This window comes from Sarcophilus harrisii, chromosome 1 (assembly GCF_902635505.1).
Source record: "Sarcophilus harrisii chromosome 1, mSarHar1.11, whole genome shotgun sequence".
NCBI lineage: Eukaryota > Metazoa > Chordata > Mammalia > Dasyuromorphia > Dasyuridae > Sarcophilus > Sarcophilus harrisii.
In genome coordinates, this window is record NC_045426.1 from 366186322 (window position 1) to 366208358 (window position 22037).

General features: G+C 39.6%; 1 protein-coding gene across 5 annotated transcripts in view; it reads left to right on the top strand.

Moving 5' to 3' along the window:
• The window catches only part of ST8SIA5 (ST8 alpha-N-acetyl-neuraminide alpha-2,8-sialyltransferase 5), a 110042-nt gene that overhangs the window by 57905 nt on the left and 30100 nt on the right, over positions 1 to 22037 (top strand). For 3 of the 5 annotated variants that reach the window (XM_031945989.1, XM_031945990.1, XM_031945991.1), the window contains 3 exons: positions 4600 to 4692; positions 8359 to 8373; positions 14043 to 14129. In XM_031945989.1, the coding sequence (XP_031801849.1) occupies positions 4600 to 4692; positions 8359 to 8373; positions 14043 to 14129 (195 nt within the window). The remainder of the gene's footprint in view (positions 1 to 4599; positions 4693 to 8358; positions 8374 to 14042; positions 14130 to 22037) is intronic. The other 2 variants (XM_003759526.3, XM_003759525.3) reach the window with 1 other exon arrangement.

A 22037-nucleotide genomic window follows, 5' to 3' on the forward strand; every position in this document is an offset into this window, starting at 1 on the left:
TAAGAGAGATTGAAGAATTATTTTATTTTAAAGATGAAGAAACTGAGGCTGAGAGGAAAGTGATTTATTCAACTAGTTAATAGGAGATATTCCTTGATCTCCAGAAGTTAACAATCTGGTTGGAGTATAAGTCTTAAGAACAAAGAATGATTATAATAATAGTAACTGTCACTTATATGCCATTTTCAAGTTTGTGAGATACATTATTTATGTTTATTGTTTATTATATTTATATCTATATTTCTTGAGCCTCCCAACAGCCCTGTCATACTGGTACTTCAGCTCAAATGATTTTTCTGAAGCCCAAGTCTTAAACATGTCATTACTCTACTTAATAAAGTCTAATGATTCTCTATTACCTTCAAAATCCAAAATAATCACCTTCACATCTTGGTTCCTTCCCATCTTCATAATTTTTTTATATATTACTTCCCTTCATAAATTTTATGGTATAGTCATTTTGCCCTACATGCTGTTTCTCATAGATAATATTTCAGCTTTCTCTGCCCTAACTGACCCTTCTCCCTCCATGTCCCACAGCCCATTCCATGTCTGAAATATTCTCCCTATTAATCCCCACTTTTTAGACTAAAGATTCCGTTAATCTCTCTTCAAGTTTCACTTTTTGCAGAAGGCTTTTATCCCAATGGCCAATGTCTTCCCTTCAAAGGTCACCCTCCAATTATTCTGTGTTTATCTTGTATATACTTATGATTTATATATACTGTCTTCCCCTTTAGAATATAAGCTTTCTGAGAGCAGGGATTATTCTGGCTTTTTTTTTGTATCTCCAGTGTTTAGTAAAATACCAGGCACATAAAAAGTTATCTAATGAATGCTTATTGATGAACTGACCAGACTCCACTATACAGTAGTATAGGCTGCCTTGTCCACAATCACACAATGTCAGAGGGGAGATTTAATGCAGGTCTTCTTGATTGAAAGTGGAGCCCTCTTTCCCTTGTATATGTTGTCCTTCGGTAGGTCATTCTGGCTAAAGTGAATATCATTAAGTGTCAGGAAGTACAGTCCCAAGGCCTGGAATTTTGATCTCTCACTCCTGAGTCCAGGCCCCATGCTCTAACCACTGCCGTCTGGCTTTTCCAGGCATTTTCATGTCCACTTTCTTCTTAGATTCTCATAATAGCTCCATGAAGTTAGTCAGCCCCAGCTGAAAAATAAGGAAACTGAGATCAAGAGAAACCATGAGTGCTAGAGGCAAAAGCCGTGCTGGAAGTTACTTAATCTGATTTTTGTAAGATCATGAAGCCATTCTAAAGAGCAGAGAAAGGCTGGCTAGCTCGTTAGGGACTGACCGAGGCTAGGGCACGAGTCTTCTGACTTCAGGTCAGATTCTACCATGGCTTGGCTTACCAGCTAGAACCCTGGACTGGGCATAAACAAGTTTATGGCAACAGGGCACAGATCAACTGATCCCTAACCAAGGAAGCTTTCCTCCTCAGGGAGTGCAGGTGACTCCCAGTGAGGGGAAAGCTTGCTCCCAGTGGATGATTTGTGGAAGGTGGCTGAACACAACAAGGCCGGATGTACTCTTTTTGGAACCCTACCCTTTCTGCATGATCAGTCGAACCACCCGGCTTGCACATCGGCTGGCACTCAGCCTCCAGAATCCGGTGCCAGCTCCAAGCTTGGGCAGCTGGTGGCTTATTTAAGACCAAAGTCTCTGGCACCCTCTGGGCCTGCACCTGCACTTTGGTGGTTCTTCCTACTGCTTGGGGGAATAGATGGTGGAACATGGCCCAGCTCTGATCCTTGGACATCCGGCAGGGTGAGGAGATTTGGTTCTGTGGCCCTCAGTCCCTCACAGATATATAAGAAGGGTGCCCCTGTGCCCTAGGCAACCAGGACCATAACAATTGGGGTTCTTCAGGGAAGCTGAGACTGTTCTCTGTTTGTGAGGGTATGGGTGACTGTGTACATATATTATTTGCACACATACACATTGCAAGAACACATTACATGTGAATGCACATGCAGGGTTATAATGCAAGCTATGTGTATTACCAGATGCGTAAGAATGCATATGGACACATACTATGCATTGTACACATGTATCATGTATGCTCTTTCATATACACATGAACATGTTAAATGTGTATGCATTATAAACATGCACATGAATGTGTCTGGTCACCAGAATTTTGTCTAGCCTAAGAAAAGTTTGCATTGTCCCTCTCTACATTTCCCTTGTTCTCTGAAATGTTCCTCTCTTTTCCTGCCGTTTCCTCTTCTCCTACTTTTTAGGGAAAGATAGATGATCCAGTGGATAGAACCCTGAGCTTGGAGTCAGAAAGGTGCAAGTTGTAATCCTGTCTCAGACAATCACTGTGTGAATCTGGGTAAATCAGTCGAGCTGTGTTTACCTCAGTTCCCTTACCTGTAAAGTGAGGATAATAATAGTATCCCCTCCCAGGACTGTTAAGAAGATTAAATGAGATAATAATGGTAAAGTGCTTATCATAGAGCCTGGCACATAGCTATATAAATCTTAGATATTATTATTTTGACTAAAACAAATGGGGATAGTGAAATCATAGAGTGAACCCTCCCTTGCAAAGGTCTCTGAAAATCACTAAGAAGGAACAGGAAAGAAGGGTGCCCTCTATTTTGGCTAAGTCCCTTGCCAGTGCTACATTTATTTTTACAGATGTTATAGACTAATAAAATCAATAAACACATTAATTGGTCCCAGAATGTATATTTATAAATAGCTGCCACTCATAGGTGGCATAGTACTTTCTGTAGATCATCTCACTTGTCTGTTCCACCAACGAGGTGCTGTGGGTCCTACAAGTATTATGACCTCTGTTTTACAGATAAGGAAAGAGGGAGAAAGAGGTTGTGTGACATCAGGTTGATCAAGCATCACAGAATTAGGGTTGGAACAGACCTCAGAGACCAAAGAGTCCAAACCAAGGCCATATGACTATTAGGTGTCAAGGGAAGTATTTAAACCCAGGACTCTTCTGACCCTTGGTCCTGTACTCTTTTCATATCACTCTGCCTCTTGGTGCTTGTAAGGGTTTACATACATGAATCAACAAATATGACATATTGGAATGTTTGTTTCCTTCATTGTGTTGTCGGGGGAAAATGTTTGCTCTTAGAGGTGGAAGATCAAGTTTCAAACCCTAGCTGGGTAACTGTGGACATATCACTTTCCATTTGGTTCAACAAATGCTTATAAAGCACCTACTGTGTTCTCAGGTGTATGCTAAAAAAAAAATCAGTTCCTGGCCTCCAAGAGCTTACGTTCTACTTGGAGGAGGAGAAGAAGGGAGGCAAGTAGAATACTATGTATGTAGATAAATTAATAGGAAGTAATTTGAGGTGAGTTCTAACAATTGGAGGAATAAGGAAGCAGAAAGAGGCCCCCCATTAATCTCCCTTTACAGATGGGGTTTATATTATATCACAACTAAACACCTTTCTTGCTCTGACATTCAGAGGCCTGCTTATGAAAACCCATAAACCGTCTGGTGGATGCTTGAGATTCTTTTGCCAGAAAAAGAGAAGCCTTCATGTTCATTAGAGCAATTAGAAAATAATTTCAATTCAATGTGTATTTAATAAGCACGTATGGATAATAGTACTTGGGAATCAAAGACAAAAATGAAACACTCTGTGCCTTTAAAAAGCTTACATTCTACTTGGGGAAGTGGGAAGGGCAGCATATATACAAATAAATAGCAAACAAAAACATTAAAAATAATTACAAAATAATTGGTGGAGGGGGAAGGGACTAATAATTGTAAAAACTATGAAAGCACATTTGTAGGAGATGGCACATGAGTTCAGCCTCTAAGGATGTTAGGAGTTCTAAGAGGTATAGATGAGAGAGGAGAACATTCTTAGTCTGGGGATTGGAGTAGGGGGTCATTCAGTTGCATAGAGACCAAATCAAGCTTTGTGGGGATTTACATTCCTATTGGGATGCTAGTGATCAGATTCTCCAGAGGGCAGGGGTTGGTAGGGGGTAAAGTTGGGGTAGGGTACAATGGAAAGGGCTAAAGAGGGGTGTTTGATGGGCAGAGGGAGAACTAGGGAAGGAAGAATAGCATAACTGGCCATTGGAGACAAACTTCAGTTTATAATTTTGTAATAATTCAGCCATGAGTAAAAGCCCAATTATTGATAGTTAAGGGGAAATGGAAGGGGATGCCTAAACAAAGATGGGCCCACTCCTACCCATCTCTTTTCTTTTCGGACACTGACCCAAAGCTGCTCTCAAACTGGAACACTGATGTTCCACTGATGAAGCATATTGCTTCAGTCAAATGATCACAAACCCAAGGGAAGTAGGAGACCCTCTGTTGGAAAGGTCCTAGATAATTGACAATATAGAAAACTCTTCCCTGAAAATATAAATACAGGAACCAACCTTTAGGATTTTAAATCTGTTGATTTGATTCTGATCTCAGCATCTTCATGACCATAGTGAGAATGTCAAATGTTTTAAGTTAGGAACCCCCTAAGATCACCCTCTCCCCTTCTCCCAGATACCATGGGCTACTTTACTCTTCCGCCATCCAATGCTCACTTTAACCTGTAACTAGATACCCATGTCTCCGTCCTCAGGTACTTCGAGTTTTATGAGGGGCCTTTTGAATATAACTCCACCAGATGCCTGGAACTTCGCCATGACATTTTGGAGGTGAAGGTGCTGTCCATGTAAGTGTCCTCTTATCAAAAGTTCTCTAGCAAGGTGGGGTGGGAGGTGGGCAAGTCCCTTATCACAACAGCCTTGCAATTGTGAAATGAAAGAATTCGCCTTTAAATCCTAGTTTCCTTGTTTTGTGATCCTATGAAGTCCTGACTGTCCCAGAAATCTCAGTTCCATCATCTGTTTTTAAAATTTTAAATGTTCACTAAGACTTTTGGGACAAGGAAGGCATTAAATGGAGCACTATGCCTGGAGTCAGGAAATTGTGAGTTCAAATCCTGACTCACTCACTAGTTGTGTGACCCTAGGTAAGTCTCTGTGTCTCATTTTCTGTAAAATGAGAGGGTTGGCCTGGATGGCTGCTGGGGTCAGTTTTAAATCTGTGATCTTATGAAACATCTCTCCAATATTTCAGGACAGGTAGAGGGATAGATAGTTGGAGTGTCTGAATACCCTGTTTAAGTAACCAGGCTTATGTAATGTGGGTGGCTAACTACCCTGATTGTTTTTAGTGAAAACAATGCTGTTCAATGATGTACCTAAATTTAATAAGATACACATTTATTAAGTAACTTCTGTTTCTACTTGCCTCCCAGGTAGACTTTGAAACAAAATAAAAAAAAAGCTAGCAAGGATCTTACATTCTGCTGGAGAGATATAACATGTTCTCAGAAAAAGTATAATACAAAGAGAGGCAAAGAAAAGAGAGGGCAGACAAAAGTGTTTGAGTAATTTTTGAGGAAAGAGAAGATGTTATCTGCTGGAGGGCTGATAAATAGAGGAGTGATACTGAAGTTAAATCTTGAATGGAGAAAGAGACTCTGAAAGGCAGAAGTGAAGAAGGAGTGAATTTCAGGTCCCACATCCTGATGTGCTCAATGACAGAAATGGAAGACAGCATGTTCAATTTAGGAAGTGGTTCTATGGCTAGCACAAATCATGTATAGAGAAGAGGACTGTGCAATAAGGTTAAAAAAGTAGGTTAAAAGCAATTTGGAGAGGGTCTTGAGACCCAAGTGGGGGAATTTTATATTTTATTCTAGGGACACCAGATATTTTTTGAGCAGGGGGAATGATATGATCAGACCTGTATCTTAGGAAGATTATTTTGAGGTCTACGTGGATGAGGGATTGCAGGGGTGAGAGTTTGAAAGATGAGAAATCAATTAAGAGGTTCTCACAATAGCTCAATTAACGGTAATGAAGGAGTTACATCTGAGAAATGCTGTGGAGGTACAACTGGTAACTATTTAGATATGATGAGGGAGAAGAAAGAGTTGAGGATGACTCCAACGTGTTGAGCCTGGATAGATAGATGGAAAGATGATGGTACCCTCAAGAGAAATAGGAAAATTTAGAAAAGGGGTGGTCGAGGGGGGAAGAAAGAATAGCAGGAGAGAAGGGGTCCTAAGATAGAATCTTAGGCAAAATTCACATACAAGTAGAGGCAGAGAGGAGGAAAACTCTTTTTATGAGATTAGAAGTAAAGGAGGAGAGACAAAGGTTTTTTAGCTCAATTTGGGCATAATTTAGAATTAGCTTGAAAGTCATTCTGGAGTCTTTCTCCTCCTCCTCCTCTGCAAAATCAGAAACAGCACGTAAGGAGTGCTTTATTCTACATAAAGCATGAGGATGAGAAGAGAAATAGAAGACCGGTTCCTGACATCAAATAGTTTACAGTCTGGTTGGGAAAATGGTAAAGAGTCATAGAACGTTTGCTAATGATGCAAAAATAGTCTCTGCCAAGGACTGGATGAATAAATCAATAAAAACTTGTATGAGAGGTCAAAGGAGGAAAGGATTCCTTCATCACTGTTAGCCCAGGTCAGCATGAAAGGCTTCATGGAGAAGGTGGGGACTTGAGCTGATTCTGGAGAGTAGGTTGCAAATAGATAAATAGGGAGAAAGGAGGAGATAAATTTAGGTGGAGAGAGAAGAAATGATGAAAATACAGAGCTGAGAATATATGGGGCATATTCAGAACAGTAAATAATATGCCAGTCCTGCTGGAGCAGAAGGTTGGTAAGAGAAACCAAGGGAGACGAGATTGGAAAAGTAGGTTGGAGCCAGAATGTCAAAGGCCTTGAATGCCAGGGAGGGGATTGTGAGTCTGAAATTACCTTGCATTCTAAATCATTTGACCAATAAGGATTTACTTAGAACTTTCTATACATCCAGCTCTATGCTAGATCTTGGGGGGATACAAAGAAGTTTTGATGTAGTTCTCACTTTAAACATGAACACCCTCTGAATCATGTTCTAGAATAATGAGAGTATGCTATATTTAGATATGCACATTAAAACTGAGAAAGATTGGATTGTGAATTTAAGAGGACACAGAACAACTTAAGGGCATTTAAATAATTAATAAATAATATATCAAATTTTGGGTAGTACCTTGTTTCCAAAAGAGTGATACCCAAGGCAACCTTTTTTTTTCTCAAGGAAAAGGTCTTATCTATTTCCTCCAATGGTACCACACTCTTCTCTGGGTCAAATTGCTCAGAATCATGGAAATAATTTAGCCACTTGACATGATTTCTGTCTCTGGAAATGTTAGTATCTGGAAAATTCCAAAAATGTGTGTGTGTGTGTGTGTGTGTGTCTAATGGAAACATAATAAGAGCTCAGTAAATTTTAAATTGAATTATTATTACTATAATAATAATTATTATGATTATTATTACTATTATCTTTATCTGGAGTTCAATTATCTAGCAACCTGGATTAATTGGAAAGAATCCAAAAACTTAAAAATAGGCCAAAAAAAAAAAGATATCTGAGAAGCCAAGAAGGTGATCCCAAAACTCATTCACTTCATTCATAAATGAGCTCTCTTGGGCTCTTACTTAGAAATGATTTACTTTTATTTTGGGTACAATTCTAATATGTTTGGTGATCTGGTTTTTGGCTACAACATTTAGAAGAAGAGACAGGAGGACTGTCTCTTAGGGAAGGAAAAGTGATAGCTGACAGACTTACATCCAGAAAAACTTACATAGCAATACTCAAAAAACCACCATTATGAGGCTGTTTCTTGTAGGTAAGGATGTTTTACCCCAAAGGCATCCCTGTATTAAAGCAAAATGCAATTGATATTCCAAATGATGAGTCACTGAGAAAAGGTTAATTTCTATTGGGTGATTGAGTGATTTCTAGGGTTTCTTCTAATACTTTCTATGACACTGTTCAGCTCTTTTGCTTAAGAAAGCAGAGAAATGTAGGATACATTTTACATGCAGAAAAACTTACATAGTAGATACAACACTCAAAAAACCACCATTATGAGGCTATTTCTTGTAGGTAAGGATGTTTTGCCCTGAAGGTATCCCTGTATTAAAGCAAAATGCAATTGATATTTCAAATGATGAGTCATTGAGAAAAGGTTAATTCCTATTGGATGGTAGGGTGATTTCTAGGGTTTTCCCAACTCTTTCTATGACACTATGTTCAGTTATTTTGCTTAAGAAAGCAGAGAAATATAGGATACATTTTAGAGACTTCCTTCAAAATGATTAAGGCAAGAGCAATTTTTTGACACTTAAAAAGACAAGCTTTAGTTATTCATTTATATGACACAATTGATTCCTATGTGATACTGAGTTTAATAAGGACTTTCTCTCTCTCTCTTTTTTTTCTCTCTCCCTTTTTGACTTGACCTGTGATTCCATCAGTGTAAAGAGCTCCAGGTGAGGAATTCTCCCTACCAATGCAAATTGGCATCTGCTCTGCAATTTATAATCTTAGGGAATTGTCTGGGGACACTGAGAGGTTAAAAGCCTTGTACCAGGGTCACAGAGTCAGGATGTGTCAGAAGACAGGACCCCCCCCCCCAAGTCCAAAGCCATCCCTCTATGCATGATGATATACCGCCTTACTTTTAATATTGTTTTCATAATGCTTTCCTTACAACTAACCTATGAGGTAGGTAGTACCAAGTGTTATTCTCCCCTATTTACAGATGAGGAAACTGAGGTTCAAGAAGATGAATCAATTTATTCATGGTCATGCAAAGTTGCAAATGTGATTTGAGCTTTTAATTTAGGGATCATTATGCTACTTTTGAAGCTGGCTGTGTTGCATTGGTCTTTGAGAATCTGGATGAGGGGTCTTTCCTGAAGGACCCTCTCTTCTCCCACATCAGGGCCATGAATTGGGGAGTAAGAGCAGCAACCCTCAGGATCACATTCAGTGCCATTCCTTGGATTATGTGCTGAGAGCTTATGATGACCTTGGACTGTGCTAGGAAGAGAAATTCTTGGGAGTCAAGGTGACCCCAATTGAAACTTGCCAGGGAGTAAAATCTGGTGCAAACTCCCTCTTTTCAAGGAAAAACCCAATAGTGCTCAAACAGGCCATTCTTCAGACATCTTAGTGCAGGTCTGGATTTCTTATTGGCAGGGAAATGCCAGCCTGGAAGTTTGTTTTTTTACAGCCACAGTAGAGTAAGATGATGGTAGTAATGGAGAGAGAGAGTGTGTGTGAGGGGTAGGTGTGTGTGTGGAGTGATGTGAGTGCCTGACAGGTGGGACAAAGTAATCTGTAAGAAGTGGGACAATTTCCCCCTTGGGCTGAGGGGGATGCAAGACTTTGAATAGCACCTCTCCCCTGATTCTCACCCAATGGTGTGCTAGGCAGGGAGGGGGAGAGGGGGAGAGGAGGTGAGAAGAGGAGGATGGAGGGGGAGGTGAGAGGCAGGGTAGAGCAGGAAAGCATGGATGAGGTGGTGAAACCCGCTTTGGGACATCATTAAGGCACTGATACCAAGCCTGAAGAGTTCCCCCGAGGCTCCCCTTCTAATTACAGATCCTGGCCATCCATGGTCCACACCTTCTCAGAAACAACAGCCACAGCTGTTTACTGTTTGTGCTCAGAGTCTTTCTTGCCTGTCGGCTGATTTCTTTTGGGCTCAGGCTGTGGGCCCGTGGACAGCTGTGGGCTGAGGGCATGGCACCTTTTGGCTTGGTGTGAGGTTCTGAGCAGAAGGCCTTGTTGGACCCTGCAGAGGGCTCTGATTGGAAGGATTCCTTTGGCTATGTTGGGTCCCTGGACCAGTTTGAGAGAGGGTGACTTTTCTTAAAACAATGCTAATAAAATGGGTACTGTACACATTATTATCAGCATTTTTGTGACTGAGGAAAATGAGGCTTCAAGAAGTTAGGTGATTTCTCCACAGTCAGTCAGTCCATAGGTAAGTAGAAGAGTCCAGGCTCCAACTTTAATATTCTTTCTCTCCTTATTGGATTCTACCCAAGTGCGTATTCATTCTGCCACAGACAGAAAAGAAGTACCCAGATTACACAAATTCATACAAGATGCTGGTAACTTGGCCTTTTTCCCTGATCAAAGTATTTATATTTTATTTTTATTTTAAAAGAGAGCCCTGCCCAGACTAACATTTAGCCCAAAGAAATGAAACTTTAATATAGAAATCTCAGGTAATATGTCTCCTCCACCTGGAGAAGAGAAATAATTAGCACATCCCATTCCACCAATGCACTCAATCTGTGATATGAAATGACAAGAAATTAGATTGAGACTAGGGTGATGAAGGAGAGTTTGGGGGAATCTTTTCCCCATTTATAGCCCAAAGCAAGAACTTCTTTGAGCTATGCCAGCAAGCCCACATCCTCTTCTTGCTACTATTGTTTTGACACAGCACAGAAACACTGGTTAGCTAAAAAGATCCAGGCGGGAACATTTGGGGTGGAATGCAGATATGATACATTTCAACAAACAGCTCATTTTTGAACCTTCTGGAAGAGGATCATTTCTCTATCCTAAATACTTCACTTTTTGGCCTTTGGAGGGAGCAATAAGGGGTGTGTATGTGTGTGTCTGAGAGAGAGAGAGACAGAGAGACAGAGAGAAAGACAGACAGAGAGACAGAGAGAGAGAGAGAGAGAGAGAGAGAGAGAGAGACAGAGACAGAGACAGAGACAGAGAGAGACAGAGAGAGACTGAGAGAGACAGAGAGACAGACAGAGACAGGAGAGGGGAGAGACACCCAGAGACAGAGGGGGAAAGACAGATAAGACAAAGACACACAAAAAAGAGAGATTGAGTACCTGCTTCTCTAAGCTCACTTAGAAGTCCATTCACAATTCGATTTGGGACAGAGAATAAAGCTGGACATATAGCTTTGGGAGTTATCTTCACATAGTTAATAATGAAATGCATGAAAGTGGATAAGGTTTTTTTTCCTCTCACCTTCAGGAAGAGAGAGCCTATAAACATACAAGCCAGTAAGCTTCAGTCAGTCCTTTTATACTCTTCAATTTTTAATTTTTTCCCCTACATTGCAAAACACATAGATGTCATTGGCAACCATCTGCTTTCCCATGGCAGGCTATAGAAGAAGTCTTCTTTGTTCCAGCACCTCTCTGGATGCTTGGGCTTTGCAAACATTTGTTCTCTTTCTCTGTCAGCAAATTATCGAGTGCACAAAAGATTATTATGGTGCACTTGCCTATCCTCTCCCAGTAGTAGAAGGGGCTTTTTGGGAAAAGGAGAGGATACCCTATGGGGGGAGGGGGGGAAGCCCTTTAAGGATGGTGTTCTTTCAGATTCTGCACTGTGCAGCACAGCCTGACCTTGTACTGTTTTGTTGGGTTTAGTTTCTTTTAATGCTGTATTGAGTAGTTTTTTCCTTGAATTTTCAATTTATGCAGCATGGAAATGGCTGAGTTACTGTGGTGGGAATGAAGGCAAAGGGGTGGGGTGATGCTGGTGGATCGGGGGATCTCTGAGCACTCTTTCAGCTCTACTATACCACAGCTGCCTCTTGTCACAGCCCTGATGAATTCCAAGGACCCTTTTAACCCTCACAGTTGATTTTGGGCTGGAATAGTTCATGCCTCCCTGTTCGCTCTTACTTTACCAGCCCAGCCCCTCTGTATTCCAGTGGGGCTCTCTGACTTTTCACTGTCAGCATCCTTTCGGGGGGAGGGGGGAGGCTTCCCTAACAGAGAAGGGAGCCAGAAGAAGGATGTAGGACATTAGTGGAAGAAACACTGTTTTTGGAGTCCTGGGACCTGGATTCAGATTCAAATTCTGCCATTAATTACCTAAGTGATCTCCGACATTTGCAAGTCATCTAAATCTCACCCACGCTTTTTCACAAGTGAAAATGCTGAGATTCCACTGGATTGAATCAGTTCAGTGATTTTTCCAAGGTCACAGAAGTAGGACACGGCAAAGCAATTCTCCAAGTCTCAGTTTCCTTATCAGTAAAATGAGGAGTTGGGGCTAGATTCCTCTCAGTCCTTCCCAGCTCTAGAACCTAGGCAAGATCATAACAGCCACTCACATTTTATAGCCCTTTAGTGTTTGGCAGCTCAGATCTTTGCTTTTTCTCCCCGTAACTGCGGTTGCCCTCCAAGGGCTGGATACTCCCAATAACCCCAGCATCATTCCTCATGGGTGGCCATCCACTCACAAAACTGACCTCACCCCTGAGCCAGTGGGCAAATGCTTGGTTGTCTCCTGGGACAGCACCAGCTGTTTTGAATGCTAATAGTAAGTTTTGCTTGTTGTCAGTGAACAGCTAAGTCCTGCACAAGATTAATAGATGAGTTAAACTCTGGCTGTAAGCCTTCCACCATGACTCTGCTGTTAGAAAAGTCAGCGATGACTCTGGTCCCTTGATGAAGGTCATTCTTGCAAGGAACCTAGAAAGATGAGCAGTGAGTGTGGGGGAGGAAAGAGGAGGAAGGATGCTGAAATTACGAAATGCAGAAACAAATAGTGTCGACGTCATGAAGTTTCTTGCCAGTGTCTTCACCTGCTGACACGGCTAGTGCACCATGACCATCTTTTTTATATCCTGTAGCCCTGCTGTCAGGTAAGCTGCTCCTAGGGCCAATGGATGCTAGAACCTCAAAATCTTAAGGGGATCCTTGTGGAGGAAATCCCATCCCTATAGCCTGTCTATACATGGTGCCTCATTTACTCTGGATAAGACTTCCTTAAAAATTAGAAAGATTTTGGCCAGAAATAGGACTGATAGGTCAAAACCAAGGGAGGGAGTTGAATGTTTCACTCTGGAACAACAGAAATGCTGAACCACAATAGGGCTCTGGACTGCAGTCAGGGGAAGAACTGGCTCAGAGGTCATAGGATTATTGATTTTGAGCTGGAATGGATCTTTGAGATTATCTAGCTCACAAATGAGAAATTTGATGGCCAGAGAATTCAGGTGACTTGCCAAGACAGCAGAACAAGGATTTGAACCCATGTCCTCTGAGCCATATTCACAGCTCTTTCTATCATACCAAATGGCCTCTCCTGAATTATTACTAGGAAGAGGAGGGAGAACAAAAAGAAGGGCACAGAATCTTTAAGTAATTGAAAGTACAGTCTTGTGAAAGAGGGAGTAGACTTGCTATACATGTTCCCCAAAGGCAGAACTAGCAATCATAGATGGAATTTATGTAGAAAGAGATTTCTACTCATTTTAAGGGAAAATTTAGGAATAATTAAAGCTGTATCGAAGTACAATGAACTACCTCGGGAGGAGGTGGATTCCCCTCACTAGAGATCTTCTGACAAAAACTGGATGACCCTTGCTGGGTATGATGCAGAGGGGATTTTGACTTAACTTCTGGTTGGACCATTTGGTGTTTGAGTTCCCTTTCAGCTCAGTAGTGATCCTACAAATCTGCAAATCTGTGAATGAGAATTTGGGTCTGTTGTAGTCTAAATTCGACTTACAAACAAGTTAGTATTAATGGTTCTTTTCTGTTTCTTTAGTGATGGAGAATGATCTTCTGTTATATGTAAACTCCTTTTTGTAACAATACAATTAACGTAATCTTCCTCTTCAGAGGCTTTTAAGGAGAAAAGAAGCACATGTTTTGGAGTGACACTATGGGATCTCATATTCCCCACACATCTCAATCATTTGTGTGTAAGCAAAATGGGAATTGTTATGCAGTTGTCTGCAAAAGTCAACTTGCTAAAATACTTTATTTTCGTCAAGCCTGCCCTCTGTGTGTATATGGACCATTCTGAGAATGGCCTTTGCGACAAAGATTTTATAGAAATGATATAAGTAGTTACTTGAAAACTTTAGAATTCTCTAGAATTTTACTTGCCTATCTGCTCTTACTTCTCTCCTTTTATCTTGAATCTCTCAGCCCTGGGGGGAATCTTAAAGTCTGTCATCCAAATAAACTGGGTTCTACTTTCTATGGATAGAACCTTGTGATCAACCCAGAATTCCTCCTGTAAAGATTTCTGTACCATAAAGATTCAGAAAGTTTTGCTGGGTGTAGAATAATTTATTGCAATTATTTTAAATTATGAAAACTTTGGCCAGAGTAAATTTTGATGATTTCCTCTGTTCGTATTTTTAAAGGGTGAAGCAATCAGAGCTGTTTGACAGGTGGAAGAGTCTCCAGATGTGCAAATGGGCGATGAATATCTCAGAAGCCAATCAGTTCAAGTAAGTAAGATGATACTATTTTCCCCTCTTTCCCTCCTCCAAATATCTCTGATCTCTTCTCTATCCAGACTCTACTCCTTCTTCAAAGCTTATCTCAAATTGTCTCTTCTATGAGGACTTCACCACTTAGTTCCAACCCCATTGATCACTGAGAAGCAGCCTGGAATGTGGAAGGAGTTCTGGATTGGGAAACAGAGGATCTGAGTTTAAAGCCTAACCTTGCCACTTACTATCTGTGTTCCCCAGCCAAAACGCAGAACCCCTCTGGGCCTAATTCTCCTACTTTGTGAAGTGAAGGGGCTTGATTGGGTGACTTTTCAGCTTAAATCTGAGATCTTTTGTTATTCCCATCTTCTGACTGTCTATGCCTGCTAACAGTTCATTGTTAGTACCTCACTATCTGGCACATAATTACATGTTGTCTAGTATTATGTGATTATTATCTCAAGCATAAATATGGTCCTTCCTGTTAGTGGGAGATCAGAAACTATATCTTAACCATCTTCTCCATCTCATCAGTAGAGTATTGAGTACATTATAGGTACTCAGTAAAGACTTGTTGATTGAGCAATATTTTTTTTCCCATGCAGGTAGGCTGTGCTTTATGGACTTTGACAAAAATCTAATTCATATGTTTTCCTTTGGCAATCAAGTTTCATTTAAAATATGTTCAGAGAGCTCACAATTTAAGAGAATCTTGTGGGGAATCTCATTTGAAAGTGAAGAATGGCTTTACTGTCACCACATAATTTGTCTTAAGAGATCAACATTTTTATATGTTGAGCTTTTCTCAAGAAGGGATCATCTGTAGGGGGTGTTAATAATAGCCTCTAGTTTGTGGAAAGGCAAACCTTTCATTGAGGTAGTAAATGTATTATTATTATTTTTAAATGAAATTAATTATTTTTATTTTTTTTATTATAGCTTTTTATTTACAAGTTATATGCATGGGTAATTTTACAGCATTGACAATTGCCAAACCTTTTGTTCCAATTTTTCCCTTCCTTCCCCCCAACCCCTCCCCCAGATGGCAGGATGACTAATACATGTTAAATATGTTAAAGTATAAATTAAATACAATATAAGTATACATGTCCAAACAGTTATTTTGCTGTACAAAAAGAATCGGACTGTGAAATAGTGTACAATTAGCCTGTGAAGGAAATCAAAAATACAGGCTGACAAAAATAGAGGGATTGGGAATTCTATGTAGTGGTTCATAGTCATCTCCCAGAGTTCTTTCGCTGTGTGTAGCTGGTTCAGTTCATTACTGCTCTATTGGAACCGATTTGGTTCATCTTATTGCTAAAGATGGCCAGGTTCTTCAGAATTGATCATCATATAGTTAGTAAATGTATTATTAAGCCCATTTTACAGATGAGGAAATCCTATATAATTCTTGCCATGTTTTCCATTAGTCATCTATAAATTAACTAATGAGCTGGAGACATGTTATAAATAAATAAATATATACATACATATGTATATGTATACATTTTCTATCTATCTTAGGGGGAGGTACTAGCTGTCCATCTGTTATCCAATTCCTTTTTTGAATCATATATATCTACAGATCACTGTAGCCTTTTACATCTCACATATAAACCATTGTTTTGAAATATGCTATGGCCTACTCATATCCATAATGTGCTTTTCTTTGATTTTTTTTTTTTTGTAATTTGATTCTTTTGGGATTATGACACTTCATTTTTTGGGTTTCCATTTTTAACAGCACTGGCAAAATATTGATATTTAAGAAATGGGTTGCAATATGAAATAATATGGGATCAATTGAAAGCACTGAACAATTTTTGAGATGTCATTTAATCCTCCTTGTAATTCCTATTATGTCTAGTCTGATTGTGATATAAATGGGCTTACTCAGATTCTCGGTGCAATTGCATTCATGATCTGGACATCATCCACTCTGTTTTTTCAGTGTGAGTGACTAATCCAAATACCTTCACTGAGGATGCTTTGTAATGCTCTATAGATGAGAAACCAGACATGTGAACTGATAGCTGCTGACTTCTTGGTCACTGTAACAGCATACTGTTCATGCTTTTCCCCATTCTTTTGATTTTCTAATTATTAAAATTATGCATTCAATTTCTTAATTCTCTCTTTTTCTTTTTTGTTAATGGATGTTCTCAGAGATGTAATTTTTCCTCTGAGGACTAGTGTAGCTGCTTCACAGAAATCTTGGTGTAATATTAATAGCTAGCTTTTCTTTAGTGCTTTAAGTACAAAGTGCTTCACATATGTTCCCACTGCTTATGCTTGACTCATCGTTATTGTCTTTCATGTAGTTATTACTTGTTTCAGTGATTTGTTCTTCATTGATATTGCTTATTATTTAAGATATCATTATTGTTTCTGATTAGGTTTATGTTTTTAAGGTTTGCACTCCCTAGGTTCATCCCTCCCTCCTCTCCCCTTCTTTTGGAATCTTTCCCATTTTTGAGAATGATTTTAAAGTACCCTTCACATCACATTTAGCACAGATTTCTTCTGTTATATATTTGGTCAAGTCCAGCTGCTCTTCCTTACTTCATTTTCTTAAAGTGCCATTGCCATTTTTTTCATGTTGTTTATTACTCTGTATGGAAGAAGTAGAATCCCCATGTGATTTGATTCCAATATCTTTGCTGATGAGATCAGAATAGAAACACTAATAGTTATATCCCATGTCACCTCTGTTAGTTGTCTCTCTTCCAGTTTTAAATATAAGCATTTTGGGGGATGCCCTTGGCAAAGAGATTGTCTTTGCTGATTGATGTGGATCTTTATTGTAGCAATGAGTTTTAAAAATGACTACTTTATTAAACCTTTTTTTTTGCATCATCATCATCACTTCTATCTTGTCTCAATTAAGCAAATAAGGTAGTAAGCAAAATCAATTAACAGTGCCTGCTGTATACAATGTTCCATATTCACATTAAAAAAATTTTTTTTTAAGGATAGAGAGAAATACATTTCCCCATCTTTTCTCCAAGTCCAAGATTGATCATAATAGTTTATTTAGGGTTCGACTTCACTCTGTAGTTCTTTCCTTTTAAGTTATTGTAGTAATTGTTTCTGTAGTTTTCCTGGTTCTGCTTACTTCTAACTGAATCAGTTCACACATGTCTTTCCATATTTCTCAAAATTCATCTTTTCTTTCAATATAATGATACTCTATTATACTTACATTCCATGATTTTTTTTAGCCATTCCCTACTTGAGAGGCATAGTAGCAACTCTTTTGAATCAGTAAGACTCCTTTTAGATATGGTACAATAAGAGATAATGTGTTTATTTTTATCCATTTCTCATTTTTCAGCTTATTGAAGGTTGGAACTGCTATAATCACAGCCTTTTCATCTAATCTAGCATTTTTGTTGATCTTTGCTCTGAACTGTCCATGATTGGACTGCAAACTGAAAGCTGATTTTGAAATTACTTCTGTGTCTGTGATCAGTTATTTCCCGTTAAAATAGAGTCAATTTCATTTTTTAATGATGCCATTTGGTGCTAATTATATCCATTGCTTTTAAAATTCTCTTCTTGAAGGAAGTATTCAGGATGTATAGGTGGGCGTCTATAAGCTCTTGAGCAGTCTACAAATCTTTGACTTTTTAATTTCTTGATCTCAAATCACATTTTCCAATGTATTTAACACCCTCCTCCCATGCTCATGTTGGCATTGAAGACCTTGAGTCTCAAAGTGTACTTGTTGTGGAGGATTTTGTGAAATTCTTCATGGAATTTCGGCACTTTTTTCATCCTCTGAAATAGCTCTTGCCTACACTGCAGTTATGTACATGATGATCCTTTTGTTTTAGCTCATCATGAGCCCCACGAGGCAAGATAAAGCAGAATCCTTTACCTTTGGGTTTACGATGAAACCAGGGATATATGGGGTTTTCAAGAAGGACTAATGCCTCTAATATGAGATAAGCTGCCCTTTTCAGGGCTGTCCATCCACCGTTAGTGTTCACCTGTCCCAGCACTCACCTGTCTGTGGCTCTAAGAAGCTATAGCATGCATAGTGGCCATACCCTAGTAAACTGGTTCAGCAGATAGGCTCAACCAAGTTGAGGGGAACCAAAGGAACTCAAACCTATCAATGAGTTGGGGGGGATATCTACCCTGAGCTTGTGAAGACTTCCCTTGGAAGAATGGATGGATGAGAATACTTTGTTCCAACTTTCATGAAGGTACTGAATGAAGAGTGGATTCTGGAGCTAGGTTTCTGGAAGAGTAGCCTATAGGTCAGAGACCAATGACCAAAAGATCTAGTTTGGGACTCAGGGACCAAAGCAATGGGAGAAAAAACACCAAGCACTTCTCTAATTTGGAGGAAAAAATTGAACTCAGAAGCCTGTTTTATTTTCTATCCTACTTCCAGAAAGTATTTGAAAGAAAATATTTGCCAAAAGCTTTTCTGTCCACAGATTATGTGAAGCCCTCCAAATTATATGTCAGAGTTACTTTAAAGGAACTCTTTCCTCCCCCCTCTCTCCAGATCATCTACTCTAACCCCCTCACTTTAAGAAAACTAAAGCCCAGAAAGAATAGGTGGAAGCAGGGCTCCCAATTAGCTGCATAAGTCCTGGGGCTCTGGGTGATATTTTTGGGAAGGACTCCCTTCAGCTTTTGTTAATTCTCAATGAAACTGGTGATCGGGCACTGAGGTGGGGGTGGTCTGGCTTTTTCTCCTCCTCTAGATCACACAAAAGTGATAATTATGGCTCTAAATAAAGGGCTTTTGAGGATAGCTGAACCCAAGGGGCAGGGGAGGAACACACACACAGTTTTAGCTTTCAGTAAACTGTCGTCCATTTTGGACAAATGGAGATTTCATGGGTTTCAAATGGTATAATCTGAACACTGAGGATTCTCCATTTTCCCTTCAGTCAGGCTGGAAGGACTTCAGTTCTCAAGGCAGGAAATTTCCCAGGATCTGACCTTCTCCACTGAGCCCCAGCCCAGTGTTGGCTCCTGAGAGAATACAGTTCCAGGTGGAACACCAGCTGCAGAGGACGGAAAAAAGCCTTTTTTTTCCCAGTCCCTTCAGCATGCTAGATTCCCAAACCTATTTCATCAGCCACATTGTCCCTTAATTTTCTAAGCTCACATTGCTTTTGAGGTTTAACCCTTCAGTGTCTGATTCAGTGACAATTTTTGAGCAGATACTTTAAGGAGAATTGCATATAATGGGATGAGCCTGCAATTTGGAATGGAAAGATTTTGCTATTTTTTGGCTTCTTTGCTTGCTTATTAATTGTGGGAACTTACTGAAGTCCCTTAACCTCTCAAAGCTTCAGTTTCACTATCTTTAAAAGGAAAATAATAATACTTGCTATTTCACAGAGCTGTTCTAAATTTTGAATGGGATTATGGGTAGAGAATATTTTATAAACTATAAAAGACTACATAAAGGAGCTGTTATTAATAATATTTAATTAATAAGGATTTATTAAATTCCCACTATATACCAGGCCCTGTGCTAGGTGTTATGGTTATAAAGTCAAAAATGAAAGAGTTCTTGCCCTTAAGGAATTTAAATTTTAATGGGGAAGAGAATATAGAATATATCAGTATTTATGGGCCAGAGCTATGATTTCATTGATATAAGAAGATTCTGATGTAGAAGTTTCTCTGTCAAGGCAGATCAGCATCATCTCTGTATTTTAAACTCAAGTTTCACTGAAATGCCCAGGGACATTTCCAGGGCTAGTATATAGCTTCTAACTATTAACCCCCAAACTAACTCTCTATCCATTACACCACACATGCTCTCATACAAAATTTTTAGGGGAGAGTCTAACAATTAGAAAAGTAGCATCACACATTTCTATAAAGTCTGCTTTTGGAATTCAGGAACTACAATTCCCAGGAAGCCCTTTGGGATGAACCAAGTTCATTATCATAATATCCAATTTCCTTCTTGCTTTTAAGGACACATTTAAAAATGTTTAGACATCCACTTTCCGTTGATTACATGTTAATATTCTCCTGTTTCCTGAAGAGTAGTAAGCCCTTTGAAAATATGTAAACCAAGAATCTTACACGGTCATCTTTGGGTTCATTTGCTTAACAAATGTTTGCAACTTGGAACATGTTCTCATGGGAAAAAAACTCACTCTGTGTGGTGTCCAGGTACTCGGACCAATCCACAAAAGCCCATTTTACCTGGGACGTGCCAGAAGCATGGCACTTTAATAAAGACTTGCATTTGAATGGATCTTTTTAAAATAAATTCTCTTCTCACAAAGACCTTGTGATATAAGAATAGCTATCATTATCCTCATTTCACAGGTGATAAAGTTGAGGGTAGGAGAGGGGAAAGACTTGGACAATTAGGTCAAAGTAAATATTTGACTATTAGGGACATGTAGCTAGATGATTCAGTGAATAGAGCACTGAGTCTGAGATTAAAAAGACCTGAATTCAAATGTGACCTCAGATACTTGCTAGCTGTGTGACCCTGGTAAATCACATAATCTCTGCCTTAATCTACTGGAGAAGGAAATGGCAACCCACTCCATTATCTTTGCCAAGAAAAGCTCATATAGGTTCCTGCACAGTCAGACAAAACTGAACAACAAATAGTGATTAAGCAGGAGAACTGATATGAGAATCCAGACCTTTTAATTTTCAGATATAGTGCACTTTTTGCTTTACCATGTTCCACATTATGGTGGCGTGACCACCATGTCTGGAATGCTTTTTGTGGGAAATGCATTTAGAGTTTCTGATTGGGATGCCAGAGCCCCATCTCCCCTCTCTGCAGTCTCACTAGTAGGAGCCAAGCTTCCTCTGCTTCTTGCTCATTTGTCAGGCTGTAGGAATGAGGATTTTCTCAGCTCAGAGCTACTGGGCCTGGCTCCAGGGGTCTGTGGGAGGGACTCTAGTTTTGGGGGGAAATAAACTTGGTAAGCTTGATGGGAGGCTTGCTGGGACTCTATGGAGTTTCCTTACTCTAGACTAGCTCCCTTTCCTCTTCTTGCTCTCCCGCTTCTGTTTCCATTGTCCCCTCCCCTTTTCCTCTTCTTCCCTCCTAAAGTTTTAGGGATTGATCTATCTGTTGCTTCTTCCCTGACTTACTGCAGACCAGAACAGTGTCTCAGCTTCTGCCCTACTTTTCTGTCCCTGATGCTAGAAAATCATACTTTTTTTTCAGAATAGGGATTGTTTCATTTCTTATATTTATAAACTCAGTGTTGGCTGACTGATTGATAGATTGAGGACCTCTATACATTTTTACTGGTTAGTTGTGCAGAAAACAGGGAATAAAACCCTTTATCTCTCTTTTTCTTTTTCACTCTGATCCTGTAGCCTAATATAAAATGACCATGTTATAATCAGTGGATCTCTGTCTACATAAAGGACTGAAGTGAAATTAGTGTATGTTTCTGAAGAAAAGTATTATGGTATAGTGGAAAGGAAGTGGATTTGAAGTCAGAAGACTAGGGCTCAAATTCCAGTTGGTCTATTTACTGCCTATGTGACCTTAAACAAGTACTTAACTTCTTTTAATCTCAGTTTCTTCATCTGCAAAGTGAAGAGATTGGATCTAAGACCTCTAAGGTCCTTTCTAACTTTAGGATTATGAACTTACAAGATCAATTCTCCAATATTTTGTATATTTCTTTTCAGGAGAAGGATAGAGTTTCTGGGAGGATAAGGATAGGGAACAAGGTCAGGGAAGCTAACTTTGAGACCATTGCTAGAGTTGCAGAGGAGATGGAGGAAGTGTTTATGTTCCTTTTTTCCACTGCTCTGACCCAGCACCTCAAGTAGAATAAGAAGTGAGTACCACAAGTGGTGGGGATGAGCAAATTTTCCTCCCTTTCTTCATCCCTCCCTTCTCTCTTTTTCAATAAGTATTTATGGAGTGTTTGTGTGTTTGACGCTATGCTA